Source organism: Brachycentrus maculatus, unplaced genomic scaffold (assembly GCF_059751285.1).
Source record: "Brachycentrus maculatus isolate JH-2025_06_01 unplaced genomic scaffold, ASM5975128v1 h1tg000190l, whole genome shotgun sequence".
NCBI lineage: Eukaryota > Metazoa > Arthropoda > Insecta > Trichoptera > Brachycentridae > Brachycentrus > Brachycentrus maculatus.
In genome coordinates this window covers 766020-778436 of record NW_028280941.1, presented here as the reverse complement: position 1 = coordinate 778436, position 12417 = coordinate 766020, and the positions used below count along the sequence as shown (strand labels likewise).

General features: G+C 33.9%; 1 protein-coding gene across 4 annotated transcripts in view; it reads left to right on the top strand.

The window, feature by feature from the left end:
* The window catches only part of Liprin-gamma (liprin protein kazrin), a 320428-nt gene that overhangs the window by 264752 nt on the left and 43259 nt on the right, over positions 1-12417 (top strand). For all 4 annotated transcript variants that reach the window (XM_088262843.1, XM_088262844.1, XM_088262842.1 and 1 more), the window contains 2 exons: positions 3435-3637; positions 10885-11063. In XM_088262843.1, coding sequence (XP_088118969.1) covers positions 3435-3637; positions 10885-11063 — 382 coding nt within the window. The remainder of the gene's footprint in view (positions 1-3434; positions 3638-10884; positions 11064-12417) is intronic.

Below are 12417 nucleotides of genomic sequence, written 5' to 3'. Positions count from 1 at the left end.
ATTTATTGAATGATTAAAGAAAACACTTGTTTTTTACCACTTGAGTTTTATTAAAGACTACATGTTTCAGAAGTTAAACTTCCATCATTCAGGTCTGTATAATAACTGTTATTATACAGACCTGAATGATGGAAGTTTAACTTCTGAAACATGTAGTCTTTAATAAAACTCAAGTGGTAAAAAACAAGTGTTTTCTTTAATCATTGTAACATGTCTTACCACAAAGTTAATGCCGGAACAATAAATAAAGTATTTATTGAAAATAAGAACTGGTTACGTGACACTTAAGTTTGGTTTATTAGGAATTAATGTAAAAGACACATAACAATACATCACTATTCTGCACAGCTACTACATATGTCAATATTGTGCGATCCACATATGGCATTTTTGCATTTCATGCATCGATGTTTTGTCATCCTACGAGCCTTTGATTGACATAAATAACTGATTTTGCGCACATTAGTCACAGAATTCAGGGTCTGAAGATTCACCAAGAAAATGTTTTATCGTGACCTTGATGTCATAATAATATATAACTTTACTATATAATACATAACAACTAACGTAGTACGTAAACTTTAGTCAACCGGACGACGATGTGGCCGTAGTTCACCTCCTAATTATGGTGTGATTGCAATCGCGTAACCCATGAACTATTCGCACCAATCAGGAAGGAAACAAAGCGTGGTCGGTGCAGGGCGGGGGGAAGTAAGCGCACTTGACTTTCTCGGAGAGGGCGTCGTCGCGTGGACGAATGGTTAGTTATCTGGTGTTAATTTCAATTTTACTTGGTAAATGTCACTAAAACCAATGCTGGGCATAAGTCTGAGATATAGAATCAGAAATAGGGTAATCAGACGCTAGACAAAGGTTGTCCATGTTATAGATCGTGTTGCCAAACTAAATAGGCATTGGGCAGACATTGCGAGATTTGAGTTTTTTAACAAACTAACATTAAGATTTTTATTCATAAATTTGATTAAATTTCTTCGCATTTTCAATTGTGTTCAAAATATTCGATTACACAATCATTGCATAAAACTTTGCAACACAAACTTTGTTTTCAATCACTTTCATTTTAGTACTTATTTTTCAGACTAACTAACTAACTAACCATCACGCCGCTTCACCGCAGGGGTAGGCAGAGAGAATAGAACGCCACACCACTCTGTCTTTACAAACATTCTTCGCCTCTTCCACGTTCATGCATCTCCTCATACATACCCGCCGATTGTTTCGACTCCTAACCTGACCACTTTCAAGTATTCGGCATACCCGATCGTGCCAAGTTTTTCTCGGTCTTCCTCTGCTCGTTTTCCCAATTACATTCGCCTCATAAATTTGTTTTACCGTTCTTTCCTCACTCATTCGTTCTACATGTCCAAACCATCTCAACACACCTTTCTTAATTTTATCGATAATGCTTATCTATTTCTTCCTTATTTCCTTATTCGAACATCTTTCATACATCGTTTTGTCGCACATTCTTCTGAGAGATCGCATTTCGGCTGCACTCAGTTTACTTTCATCCTTCTTTTGCCAACTCCATGTTTCACTCCCATACATTAGAGTTTTTTCAAACGATTTCGACAAATATCTTACCCTCTTCGGGGATAGATAGATACTGATCTCTCAGAAGATAAGATATTTGCCGCAACCGGTTTGAAAAATATTACAAAAATAAAAGTGGTTAAAAAATATATTTTGGAATATTTATCACATATGTTATGCCACAAAGAATGAGCACAATACATAAAAAAACAATCATTTATCAACCATTCTAGTAAAACGATTATTCTCATTTATCGTTTATATAATTCTCATTCGTTTTCTTTATAATTCCCATTAATTTCCTTCCGCGAAACATGAAATTAGGTACCCTTTTCACTATTATTCCGACAGAAATCCCTTTGTAACATTTTTGCTTTGAATCCAACCCCCATTTTGTCGTTCCCCATATTACCCGCTAATACTCCCGTCGGGCGGGTAATCCAGTGTGGAATATTTCCGGTTTTTTGACGGCCATGTACTGGCAACACTTTTCCTGATTAAAATGTGGAGGTTTCCGGCCTTTTTTAGCCAATAAACTGTGCGCGACGCCGATCCTTACCGGAAAGCGAAATTAAAGTTTCACGAGCAATCTGTTTGCCGTCTAGACCCTGAAATTATTTTTTTAAATAATTAATTCAACTTTTACAACTGTTTGCTTTTATATACTCAATATTTTTAATATTTAAAGCATTTACTTTATGGTTAGTCATTTTGCTTTATATATTTTTTTTATATTTTACATAAATGTAGTAATATTAGTATATAACCACTCACAGAGATTTTTTGTGTAACGGTTTCGAGACGTACCCGACGAAAAGATGAAAGAACTTCTTTCATCTCACCATAGATGTCACTAGTGAAATTCTAGTGAATTGAAGCACAATGTTATTGAATCTTAACAATACATGAGTAGATATATGTTCCAAGAATATGAGTAGTGTGGTTGTCAATCATGGGTAGAATTGGTGAATGTTACACGTGTGTAAAGTGACCATCCTATGAAGGTCGTAAGCCCCGTAAAAGCCCAGACTAACATATTCTTCTTCATCTACGTTGAAATGTTAAAAACAATAGAAAAAATAAAGTTAGCTCTCTTTTGTTGCATATTTGTTTATTTAAACAGTTTTTTTTTAAGAAAAATATTTGTGATTTTTTAATAATTTTTGTGAGCCTAAGCGCCTCATTATGAAAAATGGGTATCAAATTGTGGTTTGAACCCAAAAACTCTGATTCATGAGTCTGCGACACTAACCACGGGACCACGATCCGACACCTCACAGTTGGAATAAACGAGATTTTGGATTCGTTTCAAAGATAGAATAAACCCGTTTTTCCTTCACTTACATCAGCTGAATGTCTGTCACAGGTCTATTGAACATTGAAAGCTATCCTAACCGTTTTCCTGGATATCATACATTGAAAGCCATCCCAAACGAATTCCTGGATCTCATACATTGAAAGCTGTCCAACCGCATTTCCAGATCTGATACAGAAGCATCTTGGCTTCCTGACAGACCTTCTCTTACATTTTTTATTAAAGTTGCAAAATTTATAGAAAATGTAAAACAAAATTAAATCCCGATTTTACTGTGAATTTAAAATTAAAAACTTTCAGTATCCTGTCACTGCTAATCTAAATAAATACAAGTTTATAAAACCACTACCATTTTTTTTAGAATTGCCCAGATGAAAGGGATTAATTAGTAGTTAGTTAGTTCAGTTCGTCAGATAGATCCGATTCCGACTTGACATTGACCGGTACACAGACGCCTCCACTGCCTTGACTAGCACAACAGACAGACACAGAACAGTGCAAAAATCTGACATAGAAGCATCTTGTCTTCCTGACAGACCTCTCTTTCAAAGCAATTTTTTTCTAGGTCTGTTGAACAGCTGAGCGGTTTGGGAGAGCGCGAGCCTCCACAGCGCACCCGCGGCCGCAGCGGGTGCTCCGCCCTTCAGGGGCCCGGTCAGGGAGGCCAGGGGGGCGCCAGGGGGCCCCGAGGACCTTCCGCGTGGGGCTCCATATCCAGAGTGTTCGCTAGATCCAGGCACAGGGCCAAGACGCAGGCTCAAGAATGCGGTGAGTTTGTTATAATAAATAAAACTTGATGTCTTAAACATAGCCTCCTGCAATGCAATGCATAGTGCATAATGCACTGTATCAAATTCCTCTCTGATTACTTTCAATTTGGTCTTTTCGTCATAGGATCAAATATAAACAAGAAGGTAGACAGAATATTTTGTTTATAATATCCTAATTCTTAATATATTTTTCAATTACGTGTTTTTTCTTTGAAAACGTAGATAAATGTCAGTGCAGACAAATTCGTATATGGCTCGAATTTTTTCCTAAGTAGAATTTCCTCAAAAAATATTTAACGTAATATTTCAAGAAACTATTGATTTTAGATCCATGTTAAATATATTTTTAAGTTCTTTGACTTTTGGGTAAGTACCCTACTCACAATATTTAAAAGGTGTTTCGATTTTCCAATAACGAATAGACAAAAGATTATTTTAAAATTATCTATGGAATTTTCAATACGCCACGTTGCCATACTTCCGCCACGTTGCCAGTTCAAAGGGACTTATTCACTGAAATAATAAAATGTATTCCGTTCATAAAACGAAAGTTTGGTTGGTTAATTATGTATTCATAACGTGCTTCAATTAGGTTTTGCCATGAAATACAATCATGAAAACCAAACCAGTTTCACAAAAGTACACAAATTTATGGGCATCACAACTGATACATAATTTATTATTTATTATTCCCAACTTTTTAAGGATTAATGTTCAATTATTTCATTCGCATGTTTATGCCTCGAAATAAATTATATTCTTTAAGTAAATACGTTGCATTAAATCATAAGCTTTTTAATTTTCGTTTTATGATGAATATTTATTACGCTTATTAACTTGAGGCAGTTTTAAAAATAATAGCCTAAAATTATTTGTGGCACATTTAAACAATATTTCACTCAGAATGTAGTTTGATATGCGTTCAATAAATTGTTTTTTTTTTATTCACATAAATTGTATACATTTATTTAAAAGAACAATTGATCCACCAGATCCGCCAGATCCAAGTAAGTGGATTTTCCAAAAAATGCAAAATTCTCCTGGTAACATTTTTGTTTAAAAGATTTGTCTATCTTTAGAGAAAATTTTATGAAATAGAGAATTTGTCAATTTTTTAGAATTTTTCATTATAAAAAAAACACGAAATACAAACTGATAATGACGTCATCTTAATTTTTGACCTATCCCCGCTCTCTGTTTGGCCGACATGGGGCAGAAGGCAAGTTTCATGAATATAGGGGAATTTGAAATACATATTTCCAAAATCCATAATTCCAAAATATCTTTCTATTTCGTATTAAGCCATCGTAAAGCACGAAGCAGACAAGATATTTTAGTTTTGAATTATAAATTTGCGAAAATGCATTTTCTTTCAAAGTTCTGTGTGTGGCACGAGATGCTCATAAATGCACCTTTGTTCTCCAATTTACACCACAATTCCAAGCGTGTTTCTTGCTAGTTTGTTGAAACAATGAGAATGAAACCATGCGGCGGCATCCTAAGTTTTCATTGTGAAAATTCTGCCTTTATTTAATATCTCATTTCTGGTTAAATAATTGAGTTGGATTACGATTGTTGTAAGTATTATAGATTTTTTATAAGAATTATTTTTTGCACCAATTTGATTTAAAAATTAGGAATGTGAGAGGGAAAACAGAACGAGGACGACCGAAAAAGACTTGGCTTGATCAGATCATTTAGAACTTAAAATCTGGCGGTGTCGAAAGTCTGCGTAATCGGTGGCCACGTATGGCTAGATGTATGGATGTGAAGGAGGCGAGGAGTGTATGTCACGACAGAAGAGTTTGGCGTTCCATACTTTCTGCCGACCCCTGCGGGGAAACGGCGTGATCGTGGTAGTAGTAGTATTATTAGTAGTATAAGATAAAACTAAAATCACTTTGCACACATGCAACATACAACATTCTACCCATTTTCGACAATCACACTACTCGACTCTTAGATATATGATCAATGTCATGTCACAGTACATATTGATCACTCCTTTCATCAACGTCATTTAACTTGATTTTTCAGGAGATCGTTTTTAATGTTTAAAAATATCGTAAAATGTATTTAAAATAAATATCAAGCCACTTATTGAACTTTTTACTGCGCAACAAATATTTGTAGGTAAAATCTGAATTTTTTTTCTCCATTTAAAAAATATTTAGAATATGTAAAAAAATAATTGAATAATACCTTTTCTTCAAAATGCAAAAACAACGCTTTCTGCCCTGTAGCGGGTAAATTAAAAGTTCAAAGTATGCCGCTATTGCTGGGATATAGTGCATTTTCTGGGCATTCCGAAAACAGGCACAACCGAAAATCGACGATTTTTTATATATGACGTTGTTGAAAGGAGAGAGCGATATATAATCAATTTTATGAGGCAGTTCATATAAGTTCACAACAGCCAGCTATGTTCGGATTGAGAAAGCTTTAATTTCGCAGGGCCCCCTTTATTTGTATTAAAGATCTAAAACCTGGATTTTTTTACATACTGGGAAACGCCTGAAAACACGTGAACAAGTATTCGGACACACTCAAAATGGCGCAAAGAAGAAATTTTAAAATTATTTAATAGCAATATATTAAAGGTTTTTTTTCGGGTTCAATCTGGGGCCTCTAGAATGGTATCCAAACGCAGTAACCACTACGCTATGAGACTGACAATATGTGAGAGACCTGTAATATATTACATGCAAAATTTAATTATTTCCTTCAGCAAGACAAAACGATTGCACTATAGCACATTTTGGTATTACATACACTGGTACTTAGCTTAAGCTTTAGCTAATTTGCTTACCATGTATGCAGCGGAAAGCCGCTGAAATTGCTAAGCAATATGCTATTAAAGTTCCAGCACAGCTCAGCGTTGTTGCAAACTACACACATATAAGAGATTCGTATACGAGCTGCTTCAAATGATTACCTTACGAATATTATTACGGTATTATCAGAATACGGCCACTTGGGGTGTTTTCTCGCCTATTTACCTCTAGCTACTATTCGTAACTATTATAGATATGTTTTTATAGACATGGGATTAATGGGTAAAGCTGCGTGTGGAATGCATGGAATTTTACCGTCCGGCAGTCCGGTTTTGAAAAATGAAAGTGACTACGTCAGTTTATCGTGATCGAATTTACGCGCAACGTGTTCACGCACCGATCAAGATCTCCGATCCGAAGAAAGATGGACAATGGCATAAGCCAATCCAAGCAAATCATCCGTTTTATATACTAACTAACGTGCCGAATGGTAAAATTCCGTGTAGTGGACAAACGCCCCAACTGTTACTTTTTCAGTTACCAATTGGGATGGTAGTCATTACTTTTTCCCGGTTTTTATTTCTTTCCAATTTGTTCCAAGTTTTTCATTTCTATGTGCAAAAATTACGTTGTACACAAGTAAATTTATGATTACCTTGATTACTTTTTTTAATGCATACTTTTCTAGTTATACCCTACCCACCTCTTTCAGTACAAAGATTATTTATTTACTGGTTCTCAGCGAGTATTTTTAGTTGTTGATAAGAACATCTGTAGTTCTCGAAACTAGTCATGTTAGCATTAATAAACCCAAAAAGTGATCTTATGAACATCTTTTTTTTGATCGACAAATAATATAATTGAATTCAAATAATCAAATTAATAAATCAAACTTAGTAACAATTTCTTTAAATGAATTCCATGGCTAACCAATTTTATATAATGTAAAAATTCAAAAATATTAAATATCGCACGAATTCAAGATTAGATATTCAAAGTAGGGTCCTGAAATCAATAATTTCTTTCGATTTGAAAGATGGTAAAAGTTTGTAGAAATACTTTAATACTTAATTACATTAAAGTCCTTTCACGAGTATTCGAATATCCTTCAAAAACTTTTCATTTACAGAAAGTCTACTTAAAACCAAAAATATATATATTTCAAACATTCATAATATGTTATTCAAAACGTAATATTTTAATTTCAAATATCCTATGCAAAACGATCTTTTTACTTACAAATATTGTAGATAATGTATTTTTCTATAATGATATAAAATTTCGTGGAAAATGTATATTTTTCTTACCCTTAATTTGGTCACCAGATGTTATACGAGGGGAAGATTAAAAAATGTTTCGTAATATATCTTTTATAGCACAAGGGTGAACCGGCTGACCCATATCCAAGATTTCCAAGATGGCCTTACAGACGTATATTTACTTAACTATCTGCATGTACGTTTACGTAATACGTAGCTCACCCGTACTGAACACAACGTAATACAATATACGTGTACGTATTCTCATCTCTACTCTTTGAGAGAGAAATATCAATGGAAATCATATATTGAGATTTCCTTTGTTAAATATATTGTACTAAACCATTTTTTTTAAACCTTATATTCATCGATTAAAACCAATATTTTTAGCTTTTCCACTTTATTTTTATTTGACCAGCGACCGGGTTTCGTCGTTACCGACATCATCAGACTGGTGGGAGGCTATACAAATTGTTATGTTATATATAAAACAAGGCAGGAGTTGATAACCATGATTTTATATAATTTTATTAAGAAATTAATTTAATTTGAGTGAATTTAAGTATTGTATGATATTAAAAATATTTTTAAAAGGTTTTTTTTTGTATTGAGAGCACGATTTTATATAAAGTTATAATAGATTTGCATTTTTTGTAAATGAATTTAAATTATGTAACGAAGTATCAGGAACTGCTGGTTGACGGCTCCTTCCACTACGCCACCAGCAACCACTACAACCTCTAGAACGTCGATTAGACAAGATAGGTCGATTCCCAGGAGGGTCAAATAAATATAAGTGATTTTTTCACTGTAATATTTATTCAATATTACCCTGGACCGGCACCTGAAGCGGAGGGCTGATCACCTTTCCTTCATGCGTTTACGATCAAGATAACACTGCGTTTATATGATGTAGGGTCCTATGCACCATTGGGGTGCTATTAAGGGTTTGAATGAATATCATTTTTACGTTATTTTTTTAAACAATTTTTTTATTAAATTTACTTGTTTAATATTTATTTTTAATTACTACATTATATTTAATTACCAACAAATATATCAAACACGCTTCATAATAACAACGTCATGTCTTATTTTTTACATATTCATAAACAAGTTATGTGTGTTAACTGTGTATGCCTCAGGGAAAACATTTCAGTTCGGAACAAATAGCCAGAATATTCCGGGGCGAGATTAATCCATAAACAGGAAGCCAGGACTGGGACTGGGAAGGTTAGTGTATGGATATACACTAACCTTCCTGCCAACTTCTTGCTATACGGAACGACTCCAAAAAGATACCTCGATATGATATCTAAAACTGCCTTAGCCATACGAAATTATTCATTTTCCGGGTTTTTTTAATAGATTTATTAAAAGTAATATGTTCAACATTTTGTGCGTGTTTAAATACGTGTTCACATATTTGAATTATCTCCAATTGTGGTTATTTTTTTGTATATTATATTTTGACATCTCAGCATATATGATAAAGAATATTCTATTATTATATTGTTATTCTTCTTCATCTATGTTGAGAAGTCTAAAATTAATTATAAAAATAACTCCTATAAATGGAGATAATCCAGATTCGGACACACTGAAAATGTTGTAAATAAATGAACTTGTCAAATTATAAAATGAAAGGACATTTTCTGGCATTTCTCATGTATGTGATTATAATACAGGATTCGGACCTCACACACAAATTAAAGAGGTTTGCTCAATAAAAAGCTTCATTAATCTCACCATAGATGTCTCTAATGAAATTCTAGTGATTCAAAAACTATGTTTCGAATTTGAACAATATACCTACATATTTAGAAGTTCCAAGAATTTGAGTATTGTGGTTGTCAATCATAAGTAGAATTATTGAATGTTACGAGTGATCTTTTAAACCATCCTTTGACCGTCGTAAGCCCCGTAAATGCCCAGACTTCCATATTCTTCTTCATCTATGTTGAGATGTTAAATATAAATTGTATTGATTAATCTTGTATTTATTCTCAATATTTTTAATATTTAAAGCGTTTACTTTGTGGTTAGTCATTTTTACAAAAATGTTAATAATATTAGTATATAACCACTCACCGAGATTTTACATAATGTCTACCGGTTTCCTTGTATTCTTGTATTTATTATATTTAATCTTGTATTTATTAACCACTCTACTCAAATTACTAAAACTTCTAGATACATTGATCAAACTCGAAACACAGTATGCGAGAGTTCACTAGAGACATCTATGTATAGCACACTGTACCAAACGTGTAGTAGATATATGCGATAAGGTCCGGCGTCAGATTAAAGTTGTACATGGCCCGGGTTGCTGTAAATTTGCTTTTGAAACATTCCCTATTACGTATGTGAAGTTGGAGTAATAAATTCATCACACGCACAGTCGTCCGGTGGCCTTTGCTGCGGTAATTTGAGATTTTCACGTAAACTTTGCTTTTATCCAGAAATGCAAAGCTCCCGTCTGAATGGTAAGTCACTACTTGTAGTGCTGTGGAAGTTTTGTTTCGGCTCTAAACTTGGATGCAGCTTTAAAGCTCAAACCAACTACTCGTATTCTATCGTACCCATTTCATTTACTCGTTTATCGTAATTATTACGATCAAAATATCCATTGAAAGAGTTGGCATGGTTTATAGTTTGTAGAAGATTTTTCTTTTTTTTCCTTTATTTTAAATTCTTTTGCATTTCACAATATGTTACAATATAATTACAAGTACAAACAAATATATTATTGTATATTAATACAAAAAAAAAAATCCCACAAAGGTATGACCTGTGTGTGGGTATACATTTCGAATTGTAGGGTAATATATCTTAAATTAAACACGGTTATTGGATTGAATTCTACCTTTATTTACATTTATATGATAATTTATGACGCGTTTCATCCTATTAAGACATTATCAAACACTCTAACACTCACATAATAAGACGAAACGCGTCACATATATATGTAAATAAAAGTATAATTCAATCGAATAACCGTGTTTAATTTTGGATATATTACCCAATAATTCAATATGGAATTCTACTGTCTACTATATATATATATAAAAAAAAAATATACATATATATATATATATATATATATATATATATATATATATATATATATATATATATATATATATATATATATATATATATATATAAATATATATATATTTATGTGATTATTGTTCTTCTTCCCCTAGAGTCGCTGTACGAACCGCGAGCGCAGTGGTCCGTGAGCGCCGAGGCGGCCCTGCGCGAGGCGGCGTCGCTTCCCCTGGAGCGCTGGCGCGCGCCCGCCGTGCGCGCCTGGCTCGACCTCGCGCTCGGCATGCCGCCGCACTACGGCGCGCGCTGCGCCGAGAACGTCAAGAGCGGAAAGGTCAGTCTAGACGCTTTATTTATTTTTTCGGAAATTAAACAGAACAGTTACATACATTTATGGTTAAAAAAATACCATATCCGCGTCCCAAAGTTCTAACGAAAACTGCCGACGAATTGTCAGCAGTGGTCGTCCTGGGCGGCGCGAACCTGATGCCTTGTAAAAGAGGCAAGCTTGATAAGGCTCTCAGTAGGCATGTGGAGTACATGGCCTAGACAACTGAACCGCCTTTTCTTGACGACAGTTGTGACCAAGATTTGCTGCGTCCTACGCCTTATCCCTTCATTCCTCACAAAGTCAAACCACCGCACGCCAAAAATTCTCCGCAAACACCTATTCTCAAAGTTCAGTACACGGCTCCTCTAGGCTCTTGTAAGGTGCCATGTTTTACAGCCGTGTAAGAGAACAGGAGCAATGCAGGCATTGTATAGGTGGCATTTGGTCTTCACCGAGTATAAATCTGATCTCCAGACAGCTTTGATACTATGAAATGCGGACCCTGCGAGTCCTAAGCGCACTCCCAATTCCTTTCGAAGGCTCCCATTTTCAGTCACGTACATTACATAAATACATTTACAATAATGCGTAACAAAAAAAAACAATGACAATCCATTTACAAAATTTCACATACGTCGGGAAAATTGAAGGAAAAGGGGAAAAGGGAAAGATCAAAGCTCAGCTACTATGTACACGATCGCAGTACTGACAATGTCGAGTAGAACATATCAAAATTCCCAAATTCTTTGTCGACCAATTTTGATGAACGATAAATATAGGAACCTTGTTTAGAGTTTCCGGAAAATGCAAGTAATTTAATTAACGTGGTAAATATTTTGGACCCCGTTAATAATTTGGTCATCAGTTTAATATCCATTTCTGAGTTCACTTTCCGGAAAAATGCAAGTTATTTAATTAACATTGTGGGTATTTGAGAACTATTTACTAACTAATTTATCTCTTTATCTTTTAGTTCTCAATACTATTTAAAATCGCATTATACCAACAAATATTTCCTACAATAACATAGCAATATTTTTATGTGTCTAAAATCATGATATTGATTTGATTTTATCTCTCACCCTTAATAAAACCGTTTTTCAAATTACAAATGGAATTGTAAATTATTTCATATTTCATCATAAAATAGATTGTATCCATCAAAAAATTAATTATCAATCATTGATCAACCGCCTGTTTTTCTGCTTTTAAAATATTATTCATGCAAACAAATATGCAAATATTATTAACCAAAAGTTTCGCATGAAAATACAAATGGATATCATAAATTAATCTCGAAATATAACATGAAATAAAGGAAGAATTATTCGTAACTTTATGCCCTTCCATAAAATAT